Below are 23563 nucleotides of genomic sequence, written 5' to 3'. Positions count from 1 at the left end.
TATGTGAACATACTGCAATAATGAATCTGTCATGGACAGACATACGTAACATATATGAGTTGCTGACACTTTCCAAGACAATGTAATGAATGATTAAACAATTACCTCTCGGGGATTAATCATGTACAGGTATTTCTTATCTTATCTTAGGCCCAGGGTGGCTGGCAGGGCTGCGTGGAGGAGGTGCAGGAGGAGGTGAAAGGGGTCTGGGGAAGGAGCAGAGGGAGCAGGGGGAGTACCAGTACTCCCGTAACAAGAGGAGTCATGAGCTGGAGAGGGAGCTACGACAGGAGTTAAAGGAGGAGCTGAGGCTAGAGCTGAGGGAGCTGAACCATCAGGAGAGCCAGGAACTCCTGCAGGAGGTGACCCAGGGGCTACATCAGGGGCAGGAGGTGACCCAGGGGCTACATCAGGGGCAGGAGGTGACCCAGGGGCTACATCAGGGGCAGGAGGTGACTCAGGGGCTACATCAGGGGCAGGAGGTGACCCAGGGGCTACATCAGGGGCAGGAAACAGGGCGAGGTGGGCTGGACACAGGAGAGGAGGTACACCCTGAGTTGAGAGAGGAGTTACACCACAGGTTGAGGGAAAAGATGGACAAGGAGATGGACAAGGAGATGGGGAAGGAGATGGGGAAGGAGATGGACAAGGAGATGGGGAAGGAGATGGGAAAGAAGATGAGACATGAGCTGAACCACAAACACAGGAAGACAAAGGGCTTCCAGAAGACTGAGATTAAGGACGACATGATGATGATGATGACCTATTCCATGGTGCCGGTAAGCTAGGCTATCCATGTCTCTTTGTGTGTGTGTGTGTGTGTGTGTGTGTGTGTGTGTGTGTGTGTGTGTGTGTGTGTGTCTTTGTATACGCACGCACATGCGTGTGTGTGTGTGTGTGTGTGTGTGTGTGTGTGTGTGTGTGTGTGTGTGTGTGTGTGTGTGTGTGTGTGTGTGTGTGTGTGTGTGTGTGCGTGTGCGTGTGTGTGTGTGTGTCGTTGTATACGCACGCACATGCGTGTGTGTGTGTGTGTGTGTGTGTGTGTGTGTGTGTGTGTGTGTGTGTGTGTGTGTGTGTGTGTGTGTGTGTGTGTGTGTGTGTGTGTGTGTGTGTGTGTGTGTGGGCGCTGAGGTATGTAGTGAGCATCTCAGACGTAAGCACTGGCATTTATATACATGATCCGTTTGAAAGAGAAAAAGCTGTGTTCTACAGCTAGAACAGTCAGTCATAGAAAAACAATGAACAGACTCTTAACAGACTAAATTCATGACTCTTGTTAAAGACAAAACTGTGTTAAAGTCTGTTATGTCATTTGTTTATAGTTTCATTTATTCCATTCTATTGTATTTTACTGAAATGTTCATACACGCTAAAATGTGAAGACATGCTGTATGCATCTCGTTTCTTCTCTTCCTCAATAAAAGGGGTTTATTTGTTTGTTTGTTTCCAGGTCAAAGTGTTGTTGGATATCTGTAACAGCACCAAGGGAGTCTGCATAGCTGGTATGTCCCAATAATGACAGGAACAGTAATAATAATTCACACTCTTCTTTCCCTCGTGTAACTGAAGTGAATTCAAGTGGAGTTTCACACATTCTCAAACATGTTCTCACCAGTCAAGGTGCAGTGTGTTACCATCCCCTGATCTCTCTATGTTGTGTTGTAGGACCACCCGGCCCTCCTGGACCCCCTGGTAAGTTGTCAACTGATTAAACACTTGAAACATTCATATTGATCATCTTAGCCATCACTCAATCCCGTTTTAGCCATGCCACAGCTTTTTGCTTGAGTGACCCATAAGCATATCCCAGTAACCATGGCAAAATGACAGAAAACACACTGGACCCCCACATAATGTTAAGTATCCCAAGGACTCTTCCAGAGCATCTCTGGGATATTGCTTAAGATTGTGTATTCATTAAATGTTTTGCCCACGGATATGCATATGTACTTCAGATATTACTCCTGCATGACAGTAATGTATTTGTATATGGTAGGTCTGCCTGACCATGTAAAGTACTGTGGTTGTAATGTGTTTGTATATGATAGGTCTGCCTGACCATGTAAAGTACTGTGGTTGTAATGTATGTATGATAGGGCTGCCTGACCATGTAAAGTACAGTGGTTGTAATGTGTTTGTATATGATAGGCCTGCCTGACCATGTAAAGTACAGTGGTTGTAATGTGTTTGTATATGATAGGGCTGCCTGACCATGTAAAGTACTGTGCTTGTATGTGATAGGGCTGCCTGACCATGTAAAGTATTGTGGTTGTAATGTATTTATGATAGGGCTGCCTGACCATGTAAAGTACTGTGGTTGTAATGTGTTTGTATATGATAGGGCTGCCTGACCATGTAAAGTACTGTGGTTGTAATGTGTTTGTATATGATAGGGCTGCCTGACCATGTAACGTACAGTGGTTGTAATGTGTTTGTATATGATAGGGCTGCCTGACCATGTAAAGTACAGTGGTTGTAATGTGTTTGTATATGATAGGGCTGCCTGACCATGTAACATACTGTGGTTGTAATGTATGTATGATAGGGCTGCCTGAGCATGTAAAGTACAGTGGTTGTAATGTGTTTATGATAGGGCTGCCTGACCATGTAAAGTACTGTGGTTGTAATGTATTTATGATAGGGCTGCCTGACCATGTAAAGTACTGTGGTTGTAATGTGTTTGTATATGATAGGGCTGCCTGACCATGTAAAGTACAGTGGTTGTAATGTGTTTATGAACGGGCTGTCTGACTATGTAAAGTACCGTGGTTGTAATGTGTTTGTATATGATAGGGCTGCCTGACCATGTAACGTACAGTGGTCGTAATGTGTTTGTATATGATAGGGCTGCCTGACCATGTAAAGTACAGTGGTTGTAATGTGTTTGTATATGATAGGGCTGCCTGACCATGTAACATACTGTGGTTGTAATGTATGTATGATAGGGCTGCCTGACCATGTAAAGTACTGTGGTTGTAATGTATTTATGATAGGGCTGCCTGACCATGTAAAGTACAGTGGTTGTAATGTGTTTGTATATGATAGGTCTGCCTGACCATGTAAAGTACAGTGGTTGTAATGTGTTTGTATATGGTAGGTCTGTCTGACCATGTAAAGTACTGTGCTTGTATGTGATAGGGCTGCCTGACCATGTAAAGTATTGTGGTTGTAATGTATTTATGATAGGGCTGCCTGACCATGTAAAGTACTGTGGTTGTAATGTGTTTGTATATGATAGGGCTGCCTGACCATGTAAAGTACTGTGGTTGTAATGTGTTTGTATATGATAGGGCTGCCTGACCATGTAAAGTACAGTGGTTGTAATGTGTTTGTATATGATAGGGCTGCCTGACCATGTAAAGTACAGTGGTTGTAATGTGTTTGTATATGATAGGGCTGCCTGACCATGTAACATACTGTGGTTGTAATGTATGTATGATAGGGCTGCCTGAGCATGTAAAGTACCGTGGTTGTAATGTGTTTATGATAGGGCTGCCTGACCATGTAAAGTACTGTGGTTGTAATGTATTTATGATAGGGCTGCCTGACCATGTAAAGTACTGTGGTTGTAATGTGTTTGTATATGATAGGGCTGCCTGACCATGTAAAGTACAGTGGTTGTAATGTGTTTATGAACGGGCTGTCTGACTATGATAGGGTTGTAATGTGTTTGTATATGATAGGGCTGCCTGACCATGTAACGTACAGTGGTCGTAATGTGTTTGTATATGATAGGGCTGCCTGACCATGTAAAGTACAGTGGTTGTAATGTGTTTGTATATGATAGGGCTGCCTGACCATGTAACATACTGTGGTTGTAATGTATGTATGATAGGGCTGCCTGACCAAGTACTTAAGGTGATTAGTATTTAATAAAGAAAAAAATCAAAAATGGCAAATCCAAAAGGTGGTAGGTAAAACAAAAGAACTCAAAAAGAAACTCACCAAAATAAACAAAAAACAAAAAACAGAATACTGTGGTTGTAATGTATTTATGATAGGGCTGCCTGACCATGTAAAGTACAGTGGTTGTAATGTGTTTGTATATGATAGGTCTGCCTGACCATGTAAAGTACAGTGGTTGTAATGTGTTTGTATATGGTAGGTCTGCCTGACCATGTAAAGTACTGTGGTTGTAATGTGTTTGTATATGGTAGGTCTGCCTGACCATGTAAAGTACTGTGGTTGTAATGTGTTTGTATATGATAGGGCTGCCTGACCATGTAAAGTGCTGTGGTTGTAATGTATGTATGATAGGGCTGCCTGACCATGTAAAGTACAGTGGTTGTAATGTGTTTTTGAAAGGGCTGTCTGACTATGTAAAGTACCGTGGTTGTAATGTGTTTGTATATGATAGGGCTGCCTGACCATGTAACGTACAGTGGTCGTAATGTGTTTGTATATGATAGGGCTGCCTGACCATGTAAAGTACAGTGGTTGTAATGTGTTTGTATATGATAGGGCTGCCTGACCATGTAACATACTGTGGTTGTAATGTATGTATGATAGGGCTGCCTGACCATGTAAAGTACTGTGGTTGTAATGTATGTATGATAGATAGGGCTGCCTGACCATGTAAAGTACTGTGGTTGTAATGTATTTATGATAGGGCTGCCTGACCATGTAAAGTACAGTGGTTGTAATGTGTTTGTATATGATAGGTCTGCCTGACCATGTATAGTACAGTGGTTGTAATGTGTTTGTATATGGTAGGTCTGCCTGACCATGTAAAGTACTGTGGTTGTAATGTGTTTGTATATGGTAGGTCTGCCTGACCATGTAAAGTACTGTGGTTGTAATGTGTTTGTATATGATAGGGCTGCCTGACCATGTAAAGTGCTGTGGTTGTAATGTATGTATGATAGGGCTGCCTGACCATGTAAAGTACAGTGGTTGTAATGTGTTTTTGAAAGGGCTGTCTGACTATGTAAAGTACCGTGGTTGTAATGTGTTTGTATATGATAGGGCTGCCTGACCATGTAACGTACAGTGGTCGTAATGTGTTTGTATATGATAGGGCTGCCTGACCATGTAAAGTACAGTGGTTGTAATGTGTTTGTATATGATAGGGCTGCCTGACCATGTAACATACTGTGGTTGTAATGTATGTATGATAGGGCTGCCTGACCATGTAAAGTACTGTGGTTGTAATGTATGTATGATAGATAGGGCTGCCTGACCATGTAAAGTACAGTGGTTGTAATGTGTTTGTATATGGTAGGTCTGCCTGACCATGTAAAGTACTGTGGTTGTAATGTGTTTGTATATGATAGGGCTGCCTGACCATGTAAAGTACTGTGGTTGTAATGTATGTATGATAGGGCTGCCTGACCATGTAAAGTACAGTGGTTGTAATGTGTTTATGAAAGGGCTGTCTGACTATGTAAAGTACCGTGGTTGTAATGTGTTTGTATATGATAGGTCTGCCTGACCATGTAAAGTACAGTGGTTGTAATGTGTTTGTATATGGTAGGTCTGCCTGACCATGTAAAGTACTGTGGTTGTAATGTGTTTGTATATGTTAGGTCTGCCTGACCATGTAAAGTACAGTGGTTGTAATGTGTTTGTATATGTTAGGTCTGCCTGACCATGTAAAGTACAGTGGTTGTAATGTGTTTGTATATGATAGATCTGCCTGACCATGTAAAGTACTGTGGTTGTAATGTATGTATGATAGGACTGCCTGACCATGTAAAGTACAGTGGTTGTAATGTGTTTGTATATGGTAGGTCTGCCTGACCATGTAAAGTACTGTGGTTGTAATGTGTTTGTATATGTTAGGTCTGCCTGACCATGTAAAGTACAGTGGTTGTAATGTGTTTGTATATGATAGATCTGCCTGACCATGTAAAGTACTGTGGTTGTAATGTATGTATGATAGGACTGCCTGACCATGTAAAGTACAGTGGTTGTAATGTGTTTGTATATGATAGGGCTGCCTGACCATGTAAAGTAATGTGGCAGTAATGTGTTTGTATATGATAGGGCTGCCAGACAATGTAAAGTACTGTGCTTGTATGTGATAGGGCTGCCTGACCATGTAAAGTATTGTGGTTGTAATGTGTTTATGATAGGGCTGCCTGACCATGTAAAGTACTGTGGTTGTAATGTATTTATGATAGGGCTGCCTGACCATGTAAAGTACAGTGGTTGTAATGTGTTTATGATAGGGCTGTCTGACTATGTAAAGTACCGTGGTTGTAATGTGTTTGTATATGATAGGGCTGCCTGACCATGTAAAGTACAGTGGTTGTAATGTGTTTGTATATGATAGGGCTGCCTGACCATGTAACGTACTGTGGTTGTAATGTATGTATGATAGGGCTGCCTGACCATGTAAAGTACATTGGTTGTAATGTGTTTGTATATGGTTAGGTCTGCCTGACCATGTAAAGTACTGTGGTTGTAATGTGTGTATGATAGGGCTGCCTGACCATGTAAAGTACAGTGGTTGTAATGTGTTTGTATATGATAGGGCTGCCTGACCATGTAACATACTGTGGTTGTAATGTATGTATGATAGGGCTGCCTGACCATGTAAAGTACTGTGGTTGTAATGTATTTATGATAGGGCTGCCTGACCATGTAAAGTACTGTGGTTGTAATGTATGTATGATAGATAGGGCTGCCTGACCATGTAAAGTACAGTGGTTGTAATGTGTTTGTATATGGTAGGTCTGCCTGACCATGTAAAGTACTGTGGTTGTAATGTGTTTGTATATGATAGGGCTGCCTGACCATGTAAAGTACTGTGGTTGTAATGTATGTATGATAGGGCTGCCTGACCATGTAAAGTACAGTGGTTGTAATGTGTTTATGAAAGGGCTGTCTGACTATGTAAAGTACCGTGGTTGTAATGTGTTTGTATATGATAGGTCTGCCTGACCATGTAAAGTACAGTGGTTGTAATGTGTTTGTATATGGTAGGTCTGCCTGACCATGTAAAGTACTGTGGTTGTAATGTGTTTGTATATGTTAGGTCTGCCTGACCATGTAAAGTACAGTGGTTGTAATGTGTTTGTATATGATAGATCTGCCTGACCATGTAAAGTACTGTGGTTGTAATGTATGTATGATAGGACTGCCTGACCATGTAAAGTACAGTGGTTGTAATGTGTTTGTATATGGTAGGTCTGCCTGACCATGTAAAGTACTGTGGTTGTAATGTGTTTGTATATGTTAGGTCTGCCTGACCATGTAAAGTACAGTGGTTGTAATGTGTTTGTATATGATAGATCTGCCTGACCATGTAAAGTACTGTGGTTGTAATGTATGTATGATAGGACTGCCTGACCATGTAAAGTACAGTGGTTGTAATGTGTTTGTATATGATAGGGCTGCCTGACCATGTAAAGTAATGTGGCAGTAATGTGTTTGTATATGATAGGGCTGCCAGACAATGTAAAGTACTGTGCTTGTATGTGATAGGGCTGCCTGACCATGTAAAGTATTGTGGTTGTAATGTGTTTATGATAGGGCTGCCTGACCATGTAAAGTACTGTGGTTGTAATGTATTTATGATAGGGCTGCCTTACCATGTAAAGTACAGTGGTTGTAATGTGTTTATGATAGGGCTGTCTGACTATGTAAAGTACCGTGGTTGTAATGTGTTTGTATATGATAGGGCTGCCTGACCATGTAAAGTACAGTGGTTGTAATGTGTTTGTATATGATAGGGCTGCCTGACCATGTAACGTACTGTGGTTGTAATGTATGTATGATAGGGCTGCCTGACCATGTAAAGTACATTGGTTGTAATGTGTTTGTATATGGTTAGGTCTGCCTGACCATGTAAAGTACTGTGGTTGTAATGTGTTTGTATATGATAGGGCTGCCTGACCATGTAAAGTACTGTGGTTCTTAATGTGTGTATGATAGGGCTGCCTGACCATGTAAAGTACAGTGGTTGTAATGTGTTTGTATATGTTAGGTCTGCCTGACCATGTAAAGTACTGTGGTTGTAATGTATGTATGGCAGGGCTACCTGGCCTGCATGGTCTGCCGGGGCACAATGGCACTGATGGCATCCCAGGACTAGATGGACTGCCTGGGGCTGATGGAAAACGAGGGAAGAGAGGTATGGAGTGAAAGACCCTTTTACAGTAACAGAGAGAATCATTCTTACTCTATTTTCTGCGTCATTGTATCTATCTGTCTATCATCTGATATGTCCATTATGTATTGTTACCTGGGGCTCTGTCTGGTTCTGTGACTGAAAGAGATAATAGAACATAGAAAGGGTAGAGCAGATCTCCTCAGGGTCAATAACATGCACCCTAACACACACACACACACACACACACACACACACACACACACACACACACACACACACACACACACACACACACACACACACACACACACACACACACACACACACACACACACACACACACATAGTGTAGAAACACACACACAACCACAGAGACACACACACATGTATTCAGACACACACATGCACAGACTTACACACCTACACTTGCAAGCAATAACCCCACAGTGCACCCAGATACACACATAAGATACACACAGATCTCCACATAACACTTTCTTTCGCCTATTCTTATTTCCAACTGTCATTGGACAGCCATTCAGATCTATCCAGAGATATGTGGTGTCACAATGCTGAATCATGTTCTCCACTGTGGTGGAAACACCATAGAACCGGAAACGGAGGAAGAAAAGAAACTGCTCCCTGTCCCACAGTAGACTAATGTTATTCATGACTCTGTGGTTTTGGGCTGCTCTTGAATGGGCTGTAAACCTCATTCTCCCATCAGCCCACTGGTGCGTTCCTCAGAAGGGAAGGACATGATTCACACCCTATTTCCTATATAGTGCACTACTTTTGACCAGAGCCCTATGGGCCCTGCTCAAAAGTAGGGCACTAAATAGACAACATTTTAGCAGCCCAGGAGAAGTGAATGGAATGGTTCATGGTTTACTGGAATGGCTTTGACTTGACGAATCCTCTTACAGGCTGAATTTGGTAGACCCCTTGTCTAGTTCACATTGTGGGAACTCTTTTCTTAACAGTAGCTCAGATATAAGATCCCACGTCTCGCTCATTACACAAGCTTGACTCATTTGATTGTGGTCTTTGAGAATCTTATGAAGCTCGGGTTTATTTTGGGATCAGGCCTTTATGAATTCCTGTTCCATTCCATGTCTCAAGTTAGGGTTTGTAAATCACCTGCACATATGAAAAATGATAACCGTGTTCCTTCACAGGTGAGAAAGGTGAGCCAGGGGAGAAAGGAGACAGAGGAGAGCCTGGACCCGCAGGAGAAAATACACAATCGTCCAACGATGTCATCTTGGAGGGTAAGAACGGACAGAAATGACAATGTCCCCTGTCTATATTAGATAGACTATCACTATGACTCCTAAAGTACATGATGACCATTGTACACTCAAATGGTTCAGCACATACCTTTATTGCAAAATCTTAACAGATCTTCATTAGAGCTGCAAATGAATGTGGTCTTAGCACAACACTTAAGGTACCTGTAAGTGTTGCGACATTAGTGTGGGCAAGCCCTATCCTGTTTCATGACCAGTCGATCCAGTTTATGCCTGGACAGCTCTACTTGAAATACCACGTGATTGTGAAAATCCTTGTCTTTCGGGTCTGTCTAGGCCCCCCAGGTCCGGCTGGTCCTCCTGGTACTCCAGGCCCCATTGGCCCTCCTGGACCTCCTGGCCCACAAGGACCCCAGAGGCCCCCCAGAAACAGGAGTCACCAGGCCAATTTTCCCATCCACGCTGCCCAGACCCTGGGTGGGTAACTACCCTGCACACAGCTACTTATCCTATCCAACTCCCGTATCTACCCCCAACCCCCCCCCCTCCCACCCCCCCCATCCACGCTGCCCAGACCCTGGGTGAGTCAGCCTGTTACTATCTATACTACAGTACCTCTACCCACCTCCAACTTTCCTACTGATTCTAACATCATCACTTCTTTTATTGATTGTCATTGACTATTTCAGATCCTTCACATGCTGCACCAAACGATGGGACTCTGTCTGCCAAAGAGGCTGGGAAGTTACAAGAGATACCACTAAATAAGAAAAATGGTACAATGACTTGCATGACTTGAAGGATTTGTTTAAAAGCCCTCAGACAAAATCTTAATATGACTGAATATGCAAACCAATCAATCTATCAATCAATTAAACAATAAATGTTTGATCTTCTGTCCCCCAGAGTGCATCATCAGGTCACTGATCAACCCCCGTAACATATCTAAGATGGAGACTACGTTCGGAACGTGGATGAAAGACACGGCTGTGCTGAACGACAAACGCATCTGGGTGGCCGAACATTTCTCTGGTACCTCCCAAACTCACACAACAGCCAATCAAATGTCTTTAGCATTTCTCTGGTACCTCCTACACACTCACACAACAACCAATCAACAACCAATCCTATGTCTCCAGGTCGCACGGTGAAGGAATATAAGAGCATCGCCTCATTCCAGAATGCCACCAGTGAGGTCATCGACGGCAGGAAGTTCTACCAGGGGTGTGGCCATGCCGTTCATAATGGATCCTTCTACTATCACATCGCTGGAACCACCAACCTGGCCAGGTAAAGAACCATAGTTTGGCACCTCCAACCTGGCCAGGTAAAGAACCATAGTTTGGCACCTCCAACCTGGCCAGGTAAAGAACCATAGTTTGGCACCTCCAACCTGGCCAGGTAAAGAACCATAGTTTGGCACCTCCAACCTGGCCAGGTAAAGAACCATAGTTTGGCACCTCCAACCTGGCCAGGTAAAGAACCATAGTTTGGCAACCTGGCCAGGTAAACCCATAGTTTGCCAGGCCAGGTAAAGAACCATAGTTTGGCACCTCCAACCTGGCCAGGTAAAGAACCATAGTTTGGCACCTCCAACCTGGCCAGGTAAAGAACCATAGTTTGGCACCTCCAACCTTGCCAGGTAAAGAACCATAGTTTGGCACATCCAACCTTGCCAGGTAAAGAACCATAGTTTGGCACCTCCAACCTGGCCAGGTAAAGAACCACAGTTTGGCACCTCCAACCTTGCCAGGTAAAGAACCATAGTTTGGCACCTCCAACCTGGCCAGGTAAAGAACCATAGTTTGGCACCTCCAACCTGGCCAGGTAAAGAACCACAGTTTACCCTGCTTGAATCCAACTGATCCCTTAGCTCCTACCGCACTAGATATTTGTCTGATAACAATGGATAGTTGTCAGAGGGAAATTAAGGTGAAGCTTTTTGGCCTTGTGCAATTTAAGTCTTGAAAAAAAATATTCTGTCTTTGTGATGTCACTGGCTGTGTATGATCCTGATCCTGAGACTCTTCTTTTCTTCTGCTGGTGTGGCATTGTGGTGCACAGTTCCTAAGGAAAGAAAAGGTAAATGTAGAAATGTACATCGTTTATTTCTTACACCCTCCATTCATCCCCCAGGTTCGACCTGCAGTCCAAGCGTCTCCACACCCTGGCCATCGACAATGCTCTGTACCACAACCTGTCCTACCTTCTCTACAACTCCAAGACCTACTTCAAGCTGGCGGCGGATGAGAACGGCCTGTGGCTCATCTTTGCCTCCAGTCTGGACGACAGCATTATGGTGGCCCAGCTGGACCTGAAGAGCTTCTCTGTCACATCGTACATCAACACCACCTACCCCAGGACCAAGGCCGGCAACGCCTTCGTGGCCTGTGGCGTACTCTACGTCACCGACACCAAGGACACCCGTGTGACCTTCGCCTTCGACCTCCTGAAGGGGAAACCGGTCAACGTGACCTTTGAACTGAGGTCCCCTGGCGGAGTGCTGGCTATGCTGTCCTATAGCCCCAATAACAGACACCTGTATGTGTGGGATCAGAGCTACGTGAAGCTGTATGTGGTGCACTTCATCTCTGATGACTGAGCCAGTGTTTTGACGGTATTCTGAGGGTGTTTTGATGGTATTTTTTTTACAGTATTCTGACATTGTTTTGACAGTATTCAGATGGTATTTTAATGGTATTCTGATTAAAGATGGCCAGCTTTTTAAAGTGCTCAATTAAAGATGAACAGCAATCGTGAATATTATGGCTATTTTTTATTTATAATATGTACGTGTTGTCTTTAGTTTTATGCCATCTCAACAAGGACTCTTTTCTAATGGCCTTTTGGGACTGCTGGCTGGGATAAAAAAAAACTTTATGTGAGTGCTGTTCAAATATTTGTTTCAATTGGATTACAGCTTCCAAAGATGCACATACTGTACCTTTCCAATGTCGAGTTGAACTGAATAAGGGCTTATCAGAGTAGGAAGTAGATCATTATAATAGAATTGTTATAGTCTATATTGTATTGTGGCGATGGTTTAAACAGTAAAATATTTGCTGTACTGTTTTCCATGTTTTTCCATTTGAGATTGTGGAATTCTCTTTTTGTAAGGATACTTATTAACCATTTGACTTGTTATATTGTTTTTATGTCTCTCACTTGTATATTATATTTATTTGGTAAATGTAACTCTTCTTTAAGGTCTACTCTGGAAACATGGCTTTTTGTGGATTAATACAATTTATAGCTGTAAAGTCCTTACTAGACTTTCCCTGTGACTGCATGACAAAATATGTATCAGAAATGTGTTTCCATATTTACTTGGATCCTACCATGACCAGCATCCCTTAGAGAGCAAAATGTTTTAAAAATACCTATATTGGAAATCTGTACATATGTTTATTCCCGACAATGATATTTGCTGCTGCATGGTCTCTACTGATTATCATGTCTAGAGAGAGAAAATACAGAAACAAACATAAAATCAACCTGATGAAATAAAAATAATTTATTCAACTTACAAAGGTAGAACTTTGACCACGGTAGGACAGCCTGCTCTATATTCCTGTCTCTCTCTGGACTCTCTCTAGTTATCTAGTCATAGCCTCCCCATACTGAGCTTTAGATAGATGTATACTGTAGATACCTGAACAACACTTTACTTAAAGCACCTTTTTATGAAGTGTTAATATATTAAATAGACATGAATATCCCCTTATAGATGTTATAGAGCATTATGAAGTGTTAATATATTAAATAGACATGAATATCCCCTTATAGATGTTATAGAGCATTATGAAGTGTTAATATCTTATATAGACATGAATATCCCCTTATAGATGTTATAGAGCATTATGAAGTGTTAATATCTTATATAGACATGAATATCCTTATATAGACATGAATATCCCCTTATAGATGTTATAGAGCATTATGAAGTGTTAATATCTTATATAGACATGAATATCCCCTTATAGATGTTATAGAGCATTATGAAGTGTTAATATCTTATATAGACATGAATATCCCCTTACAGATGTTATAGAGCATTATGAAGTGTTATCTTATATAGACATGAATATCCCCTTATAGGTGTTATGAAGCATGTACCATAAAGCAAAACAAGGCTCGGTACCTTTTTGTAAGGTACCGAGCGTGTTATTGCTTCACTGTGATGTTTTTAATCATCCTCTATGACTGCATCTATAAGGTGACCTATGAATGTTTATAAGGCATTATAAGGCTTCATAAGTACTAACATTAGACACGACAGAAGGTAGAATATGTAAACATGGATGTCAGAGATCAGACGTGGTCCCCAGATGGAGGGAAGGAAACACAAATCTGTTTAATAATAATACGTATAATAATAAAAACAATACAAACATTTAACAAAAGATACAACTAATCCAGCCAGTATGATACAAAACAAAAAATTAAGTAAAATGCTTTCATGTTTGTACAAGCTGCTGTGGTATTTCATATATGTATATATTAAAACTATTTAACTTTTTACTACTAGGCCAAATACAGCCAGACATTCATTTGTATATAACAGTAGTTTATTTGTTCTTCCCATAGCCTATTCGTTTTGAAATAAACTTTTAGTGTCCCCAGATTTGAGTGCAAATATCTATTCAATAAGGTTAGTAAAACCAATACATTACAGTAGAATCACCAAACACAAACCTATGCCATGTTGCACTATGTCCCAGTAAAATACAGTATTAACCCCTTACATTCCTAACGTAAAAGGCAAAAAGTCCAACACAAATAACAACAGCCTGCAAAGAAACATCCCACCAACCAAAAACAAATAGGTAAATAGTTCAACAACAAAAAAGAAAATGTTTGTGCAAAAACAGACCCATACAGAACATAAGACCCATACAGAACTTAACAGACCCATACAGAATATAACAGAACCATACAGAATATAACATAACATAAGACCCATACAGAACATAACAGACCCATACAGAACATAACAGACCCATACAGAACATAACAGACCCATACAGAACATAACAGACCCATACAGAACATAACAGACCCATACAGAATATAACAGAAGATAACAGACCCATACAGAACATAACAGACCCCATGTGTTTCTTTCTTCTCAAGGGGGGGGACAGACAGATGAGACATATAGACTACACACAGTCACAGGATCAAAACACACCATCTTCCAAACACAAGGTTGTAGCAGTGAGGCCGCTGCTGCCGCACAAACAGGCTTTTGACGGCAGGCGGGTGGCAGATACAGAGAGGTGTGATCACATAGCTGCTAGGCTCAATCAATCCATAGATCAATCGATGGAGTAGGCTAGCGAGTCACTGGGCAGCCAGTGTTATGGGATGGGGTCACTATGGGGATAGTGTGCCATTAAACGTTGTCATTAACAGTGAGATTAGCCAGGGGATGAAGAGGATGAAACCATTTCAACAAAATGCAGATCCAACAACTTCAGAGTCACACCAGACCACTGACTGACTGACTAAAGGAACCACAGTGATGGTGAATGTAGATGCTAAGAGGTTTTCAGCTTATGGGCACAAAATGACAACAGATACACACTTTTGAAGAGTTTGAGCACTTGTACAGAGCACTATCATATCAATAAACCATGTGATTGCACCGCTTAAAACGAGAACAGGAAGTCATGCATAGCTTTCATATGGACTGACACACTCGTAAACGTCCAGCAGCCGCTTTTAAAATGACAGGAAATCTAACTGTTAAAATCAAGTATGGAACCTGTTGCTTTACGTTTTAATACACACTTTTAGGCTTTGGGAAAGAAAAAAATATTCACAGCTCAATTGAACTTTTCTGATACGATTTCCTCTAGGTAAAGTCATACCGTACCGTACACTCTCTGTTGCTCTCTCAAAGCTGCTGAAACCTTGGTCATCTCTCAACCTTTCACCTCTACGTCACACATATCATTAGAGCCCTCTCAACTAGCCTATCCAGCAGTGTAAAATACTCAGTGATCTATCTGTAAACCTTTACCCCGATCTCTCTTCGTCTCTCTACACAATGTTATACTAGTGAAAGAAAGTTTGGTTAATCTTTCAACTTACTCCTTCCTATCCACCGCCATTTAGACATACCCCTTCCAGGTATTTACGTTTCTACAAGATGTTGAATATTCAAGTGAAAGTTTGGTTATCGTTTCAACGTTCAACCACTAACCAATCAGATGACCTCTCTACAGACAGTACAGGAAGTGGTTTGGGGTCTACAGAATGTCGAAGATGCTAGAGGGGATGTTGTAGCGGTCGGGTAGAACCCTCATCTTGAGGGTTCCGTCGGCGCCGCAGGTGAATATGCGGTTGCCGGGGCGGGTCTCCACCTGCATGACACCTGCTCCGATGTTCCGGAAGATGGACTGCTTGGCATGCTCTGTGCTAAACGAGTGCATGAGGCCATGGCCTGCCAGCTTCCACACCTGGAGGAGAAGGAGAGGGGGAGTGAAAGAGGTAAAGAGAAAGGCACTGACCAATACATTCATGGAATTACATGATGTCTTTCACAGATCAATCCTGTGACTTACATACATTTTTACACACATTTGGTCATTGAAATACAGCTGGAGAGCACAGATTAATGGTTGACAGGGTTGGGAACCATTCCATTTCAATTTAGGAAGATTCTTATTCCATTTTCCTCTTTACAAAGTAATAAGGAAAATCACCTTCATGTTCCCCTCAGCCGAGCCGGTTACGAAGAAGTCTTCGGAGGTGTCGAGCGCCAGGGCTTTGACGGCTGAGTCGTGGGCCTGGAAGGTGTGTAGCAGCTGTCTCTGTCGGATGTCAAACACACACACAAAGCCCTTCCTGCCCCCCGAGATCAGCAGCTGCTGCTTGGGAGCGTACTGCAACACCGTCGCACCGTTCTCATGGCACGGGAAGGCTGGAGAGACAGATCACAACTATGACTTATGAGTGACAACACTAATACAGGGGACAGTGGGGTAAGTTGAACCAAACGGTATGTTGAGCCAGCCCTTGTTTCGAGGAAAGCATAAACAAAATGTATAATTTGACCAAACATTTAGGAAGAGGACATCATTTCATGGGGTCTGTGAAAAAGTGGTAAGCAAGGTCATAAAAAAGCGCATTTTCACTAAAGTCAAATGAATTGTGTTGGAGGTCCTGACGCTTGTATCTAAACTAAAGTAGATCATTTAAATATTGCTCTATACATCAGTAGGGCTCTGTATAAGCTTCCATATGAGGACCTAAACCTATCATGAAAGTGCATCCTTGTATCTGTGTGGGCTAATATAGTCAAATGTTGGCCTTGGGGTAAGATGAGCGAATGGGATAAGTTGAGCCAATGGCAAGTTGAGCAACATGAAGTGTTTTATTTCCAGGTGTAGTGCGAGGTAGTATCTGGGATATTAGGTAAATGTGTTCAAACCACTACAAAGAAGGTGTTAACCCGTGTTTACAGATGCTTAGAATGATTCAAAGACAAACAAGACATTGTGATGAATTGTGATCAGAAATAAAGACAGACATAGTTTAAATACGTACAGAAATGTGTAGGCAGCTCAACTTACCCTCTTCCTACGCTCAACTTACCCTGTTCCTACGCTCAACTTACCCTCTTTCCTACGCTCAACTTACCCTGTTCCTACGCTCAACTTACCCTGTTCCTACGCTCAACTTACCCTCTTCCTACGCTCAACTTACCCTCTTTCCTACGCTCAACTTACCCTGTTCCTACGCTCAACTTACCCTCTTCCTACGCTCAACTTACCCCGTTCCTACGCTCAACTTACCCCGTTCCTACGCTCAACTTACCCCGTTCCTACGCTCAACTTACCCCGTTCCCAGGCTCAACTTACCCCGTTCCCAGGCTCAACTTACCCCGTTCCCAGGCTCAACTTACCCCGTTCCCAGGCTCAACTTACCCCGTTCCTACGCTCAACTTTACCCCGTTCCTACGCTCAACTTACCCCGTTCCTACGCTCAACTTACCCCGTTCCTACGCTCAACTTACCCCGTTCCTACGCTCAACTTACCCCGTTCCTACGCTCAACTTACCCCGTTCCTACGCTCAACTTACCCCGTTCCTACGCTCAACTTACCCCGTTCCTACGCTCAACTTACCCCGTTCCTACGCTCAACTTACCCCGTTCCTACGCTCAACTTACCCCGTTCCTACGCTCAACTTACCCCGTTCCTACGCTCAACTTAGCCCGTTCCTACGCTCAACTTACCCCGTTCCTACGCTCAACTTACCCTGTTCCTACGCTCAACTTACCCTGTTCCTACGCTCAACTTACCCTGTTCCTACGCTCAACTTACCCCATAAACGGGAGACCACTTTTTTTGGGCCAAGCTATGTTTTCAAAACTGTAATGTTTTACATAAATTCGGATTATTCCCAGGGATACACAACAACAACTGCCTTAATGTTACTGGACCACAGGAAGAGTAGCTGCTGCCTTGGCAGGAACTAATGGACTCCAGGAAGAGTAGCTGCTGCCTTGGCAGGAACTAATGGACCCCAGGAAGAGTAGCTGCTGCCTTGACAGGAACTAATGGACTCCAGGAAGAGTAGCTGCTGCCTTGGCAGGAACTAATGGACTCCAGGAAGAGTAGTTGCTGCCTTGGCAGGAACTAATGGACCCCCAGGAAGAGTAGTTGCTGCCTTGGCAGGAACTAATGGACCCCAGGAAGAGTAGCTGCTAACTTAGCAGGAACTAATGGACCCCAGTAAGAGTAGCTGCTGTCTTGGCAGGAACTAATGGACCCCAGGAAGAGTAGCTGCTAACTTAGCAGTAACTAATGGACCCAATGAAGAGTAGCTGATGCCTTAGCAGGAACTAATGGACCCCATGAAGAGTAGCTGATGCCTTGGCAGGAATGAATGGACCCCATGAAGAGTAGCTGATGCCTTGGCAGGAACGAATGGACCCCATGAAGAGTAGCTGATGCCTTGGCAGGAACTAATGAACCCCAGGAAGAGTAGCTTCTGCCTTGACAGGAAGTAATGGACCACAAGAAGAATAGCTGCTGCCTTGGCAGGAACTAATGGACCCCAGTAAGAGTAGCTGCTGCCTTGACAGGAACTAATGGACCCCAGGAAGAGTAGCTGCTGTCTTGGCAGGAACTAATGGACCCCAGGAAGAGTAGCTGCTGTCTTGGCAGGAACTAATGGACCCCAGGAAGAGTAACTGCTGTCTTGGCAGGAACTAATGGACCCCAGGAAGAGTAGCTGCTGCCTTGGCAGGAACTAATGGACCCCAGGAAGAGTAGCTTCTGCCTTGACAGGAACTAATGGACCACAGGAAGAGTAACTGCTGCCTTGGCAGGAACTAATGGACCCCAGGAAGAGTAGCTGCTGCCTTGGCAGGAACTAATGGACCCCTGGAAGAGTAACTGCTGCCTTGGCAGGAACTCATGGGAATCCTTAATAAATACAAATACAAACATCCAGTTCTGGTTGCCTATTTATAAATTACTTATTAAATCATTATTTATTGAAGTTCTTGTCTCTCGTTATCATTGAACCTCTGCTAGCTACATTCTTCACTTCTGGCCTAAGAACAGCCCTTAGTCTGGAGTTATCATTGAACCTCTGCTAGCTACATTCTTCACCTCTGGCCTAAGAACAGCCCTTAGTCTCTCGTTATCATTGAACCTCTGCTAGCTACATTCTTCACCTCTGGCCTAAGAACAGCCCTTAGTCTCTCGTTATCATTGAACCTCTGCTAGCTACATTCTTCACCTCTGGCCTAAGAACAGCCCTTAGTCTGGAGTTATCATTGAACCTCTGCTAGCTACATTCTTCACCTCTGGCCTAAGAACAGCCCTTAGTCTGGAGTTATCATTGAACCTCTGCTAGCTACATTCTTCACCTCTGGCCTAAGAACAGCCCTTAGTCTCTCGTTATCATTGAACCTCTGCTAGCTACATTCTTCACCTCTGGCCTAAGAACAGCCCTTAGTCTGGAGTTATCATTGAACCTCTGCTAGCTACATTCTTCACCTCTGGCCTAAGAACAGCCCTTAGTCTGGAGTTATCATTGAACCTCTGCTAGCTACATTCTTCACCTCTGGCCTAAGAACAGCCCTTAGTCTGGAGTTCACACAATACTCCCAGAGTTCTCATGCCTTATTGCTTAAATATCTTTGTTAAAAAGAAGTCTATATTTCCCTTGACGGAGTGATGCTGAATGTAAAAAATGTCCTAACTTACCCCACTCTCCTCTACTTTGCTTGATCAGGTCAAAATTTGATCGGTCACCTAATCTTTCATGTAATGGAGACACAATTGTGGCATCTAACTAGTTCATTTGACTGGTTTTATCTGCTGTGGTAACTTTGCATGTTAATTTCTGGTGGACTGAAATGACAACTAAATCTTACCATGTACCATGGCGTTACTAGGTGAAATAAGAGTGTCCCACAGGCAGACATTTCTGGAGGAGAAAATGAGAAAATAGTTTCAGTCATTGGAGTTACTATTATGACAGTATTGTGACTGGTGTAGTTTTGATATGTAATGTTGATACTGACCTGCTGTCGTTGGACTGTCCTGCCGTTGCAATGAGACTGGAGGAAGTGATGAAGGCAAAATCACCACAGGTCTTAGAGTGACACTGCCAACTCTACAGAGAGACAGAGAGAGAGAGAGGGAAAGAGACAGAGACCGAGAGAGAGTTAGTCAGAGAGAGAGATGGAAAGAGACAGAGCCCGAGAGAGAGAGAGAGGGAGATCGAGAGAGAAAGCGAAAGAGAGAGAGCAAAAGAGAGAGCGAGACAGAGAGAGAGTGAGTCAGAGAGAGAGACAGAGCCCGAGAGAGAGTCAGAGAGAGAGAGGGAAAGAGACAGAGCCCGAGAGAGAGAGAGAGGAGATCGTGAGAGAAAGCGAAAGAGAGAGAGCAAAAGAGAGAGCGAGACAGAGAGAGAGCAAAAGAGAGAGCGAGACAGAGAGAGAGTGAGTCAGAGAGGGAAAGAGACAGACAGAGTGAGTCAGAGAGAGAGAGGGAAAGAGACAGAGCCCGAGAGAGAGACAGAGAGAGAGGGGGAAAGAGACAGAGCCCGAGAGAGAGACAGAGCGAGAGAGGGAAAGAGACAGAGCCCGAGAGAGAGTTAGTCAGAGAGAGAGAGGGAGATCGTGTGAGAGGGAAAGAGACAGAGACCGAGAGAGAGAGAGAGAGACAGAGAGAGAGGGGGAAAGAGACAGAGCCCGAGAGAGTTAGTCAGAGAGAGAGAGGGAGATCGTGTGAGAGGGAAAGAGACAGAGACCGAGAGAGAGAGAGAGAGAGGGGGAAAGAGACAGAGCCCGAGAGAGTTAGTCAGAGAGAGAGAGGGAGATCGTGTGAGAGGGAAAGAGACAGAGACCGAGAGAGAGTGAGTCAGAGAGAGAGAGGGAAAGAGACAGAGCCCGAGAGAGAGACAGAGAGGGGGAAAGAGACAGAGACCGAGAGAGAGAGGGAAAGAGACAGAGCCCGAGAGAGAGACAGAGAGAGAGAGGGAAAGAGACAGAGCCCGAGAGAGAGTTAGTCAGAGAGAGAGAGGGAGATCGTGTGAGAGGGAAAGAGACAGAGACCGAGAGAGAGTGAGTCAGAGAGAGAGAGGGAAAGAGACAAAGCCCGAGAGAGAGACAGAGAGAGAGGGGGAAAGAGACAGAGACCGAGAGAGAGAGGGAAAGAGAGAAAGAGACAGAGCCCGAGAGAGAGACAGAGAGAGAGAGGGAAAGAGACAGAGACCGAGAGAGAGAGGGAAAGAGACCGAGACCGAGAGGGAGAGGAAAAGAGACAGAGCCCGAGAGAGTCAGAGAGAGAGGGGGAAAGAGACAGAGCCCGAGAGAGAGTTAGTCAGAGAGAGAGAGGGAGATCGTGTGAGAGGGAAAGAGACAGAGACCGAGAGAGAGTGAGTCAGAGAGAGAGAGGGAAAAAGACAGAGCCCGAGAGAGAGACAGAGAGAGAGGGGGAAAGAGACAGAGACCGAGAGAGAGAGGGAAAGAGACAGAGCCCGAGAGAGAGACAGAGAGAGAGAGGGAAAGAGAGAGAGACCGAGAGAGAGAGGGAAAGAGACAGAGACCGAGAGAGAGAGGGAAAGAGACAGAGCCCGAGAGAGAGACAGAGAGAGAGAGGGAAAGAGACAGAGACCGAGAGAGAGAGGGAAAGAGACAGAGCCCGAGAGAGAGACAGAGAGAGAGAGGGAGAGAGACAGAGACCGAGAGAGAGAGGGAAAGAGACAGAGCCCGAGAGAGAGTCAGAGAGAGATGGAAAGAGACAGAGCCCGAGAGAGAGTCAGAGAGAGAGATGGAAAGAGACAGAGCCCGAGAGAGAGTCAGAGAGAGAGATGGAAAGAGACAGAGACCGAGAGAGAGAGGGAAAGAGACAGAGCCCGAGAGAGAGTCAGAGAGAGAGATGGAAAGAGACAGAGCCCGAGAGAGAGTCAGAGAGAGAGATGGAAAGAGACAGAGACCGAGAGAGAGAGGGAAAGAGACCGAGACCGAGAGGGAGAGGAAAAGAGACAGAGCCCGAGAGAGTCAGAGAGAGAGGGGGAAAGAGACAGAGCCCGAGAGAGAGTTAGTCAGAGAGAGAGAGGGAGATCGTGTGAGAGGGAAAGAGACAGAGACCGAGAGAGAGTGAGTCAGAGAGAGAGAGGGAAAAAGACAGAGCCCGAGAGAGACAGAGAGAGAAAGAGACAGAGACCGAGAGAGAGAGAGGGAAAGAGACAGAGACCGAGAGAGAGAGGGAAAGAGACAGAGCCCGAGAGAGAGACAGAGAGAGAGAGGGAAAGAGACAGAGCCCGAGAGAGAGTCGGAGATCGTGAGAGAAAGCGAAAGAGAGAGAGCAAAAGATAGAGAGAGAGCAAAAGAGAGAGCGAGACACAGAGAGAGAGAGTGAGTCAGAGAGAGGGAAAGAGACAGATACCGAGAATGAGCGAGAGAGAGGGAACGAGAGAGAGGGGAAAGAGACAGAAACCGAGAGAGAGACAGAGAGAGAGAGGGAAAAGAACAGAGACTGAGAATGAGAGAGAGAGAGGGAAAGAGACAGAGACCGCGAGAGAGACAGAGACAGAGAGGGAGATTGAGAGCGAAAGAGAGAGAGCAAAAAAGAGAGCGAGACAGAGAGAGGGGGGAGAGAAAGAACAGAGAGGGGGAGTCAGACCGAGCGAGAGAGGAAGGGAGATAGAAGGCTGCTCAGCCAAGCAGACAGAGGAAATCAATCACTCTATCACTCACACACGCCCACTCACTCTCCCACCCTCTGTAAAACCCCCATCCCTAATCCTTCAACACCAGTGTGTGTGTGTGTGTGTTACGTACCACGTAGGGCTTGGGGTTGGAGGAGGTCTGGTTGACCTGCCACAGACTGAGGAAGCCTTCTCCATCTGATACACCACACTGCAGAGACAGAGACAGAAAGAGACAGAAAGAGAGAGAGAGAGAGACAGAGACAGAGAGAGAGAGAGAGAGAGACAGAGAGAGAGAGAGAGACAGAGACAGAGACAGAGAGACAGACAGAGAGACAGACAGAGGGAGAGAGACGTGGAGAGAGAGACAGAGAGAGATAGCGAGACAGAGAAATAGCAAGAGACAGACAGAGAGAAAGACAGAGCGAGACAGACAGAGAGACAGACAGACAAAGAGACACACAGAGAGAGACAGAGACAGACAGATAGACCAACACAGAGAGATCAGCACAATCATAATACTGAGGATGAGAAATAGTATTGTTGTCTGTGTGTGTGTGTGTGTGTTGTGTGTGGACCTTGTTTCCCTGTGAGTTGAAGTAGAGGCGTGTGACTCTGGCATTGCCTGCCTGTCTGAAGCAGATGAGTTGCTGTGGCCTGTTCCACTCAAACATACGGACACTGCCGTCCTGAGCCCCAGTCATATCTAATACACAGACACATTAGGAAATGTTTGAAATTCCCGTTTGAAGGAACAGACCCGTCATTCAAACAGTGTTGTGTACATGCCGTCAGTATGCTGTATAGTACACATACTGTATATAACCTAGTAGTGGCATACTGTATATAACCTAGTAGTGGCATACTGTATATAACCTAGTAGTGACATACTGTATATAACCTAGTAGTGGCATACTGTATATAACCTAGTAGTGGCATACTGTATATAACCTAGTAGTGACATACTGTATATAACCTAGTAGTGGCATACTGTATATAACCTAGTAGTGGCATACTGTATATAACCTAGTAGTGGCATACCGTATATAACCTAGTAGTGGCATACTGTATATAACC

At 44.2% G+C, this 23563-nt stretch overlaps 2 protein-coding genes across 2 annotated transcripts in view; one reads left to right on the top strand and one right to left on the bottom strand.

Moving 5' to 3' along the window:
* Window positions 1-13205, top strand: part of gldn (gliomedin) — a 14146-nt gene extending 941 nt beyond the window's left edge. The window contains exons 2-11 of the mRNA XM_064989945.1: window positions 151-779; window positions 1451-1502; window positions 1666-1692; window positions 7979-8077; window positions 9235-9327; window positions 9643-9783; window positions 9996-10082; window positions 10213-10338; window positions 10446-10596; window positions 11443-13205. Of these exons, the coding sequence (XP_064846017.1) occupies window positions 151-779; window positions 1451-1502; window positions 1666-1692; window positions 7979-8077; window positions 9235-9327; window positions 9643-9783; window positions 9996-10082; window positions 10213-10338; window positions 10446-10596; window positions 11443-11908 (1871 nt within the window). The 3' untranslated portion in view covers window positions 11909-13205. The remainder of the gene's footprint in view (window positions 1-150; window positions 780-1450; window positions 1503-1665; window positions 1693-7978; window positions 8078-9234; window positions 9328-9642; window positions 9784-9995; window positions 10083-10212; window positions 10339-10445; window positions 10597-11442) is intronic.
* Window positions 13206-13624: 419 nt separating this feature from the next.
* dmxl1 (Dmx-like 1) lies at window positions 13625-23219 on the bottom strand. Its single transcript, XM_064989958.1, has 6 exons — window positions 23065-23219; window positions 22620-22697; window positions 19854-19945; window positions 19704-19756; window positions 16017-16234; window positions 13625-15770 (listed from the first exon to the last, which is right to left on the bottom strand). Exons 1-6 carry the CDS (start codon window positions 23188-23190, stop codon window positions 15561-15563), a joined length of 777 nt encoding a protein of 258 aa, XP_064846030.1. The 5' UTR covers window positions 23191-23219; the 3' UTR covers window positions 13625-15560.
* Window positions 23220-23563: the final 344 nt, after the last annotated feature.

The sequence above is a fragment of the Oncorhynchus masou genome, chromosome 2 (assembly GCF_036934945.1).
Source record: "Oncorhynchus masou masou isolate Uvic2021 chromosome 2, UVic_Omas_1.1, whole genome shotgun sequence".
Classification (NCBI taxonomy): Eukaryota; Metazoa; Chordata; class Actinopteri; order Salmoniformes; family Salmonidae; genus Oncorhynchus; species Oncorhynchus masou.
The sequence above is the reverse complement of the archived record's forward strand: the minus strand, read 5'-3'. Positions and strand labels throughout refer to the sequence as shown.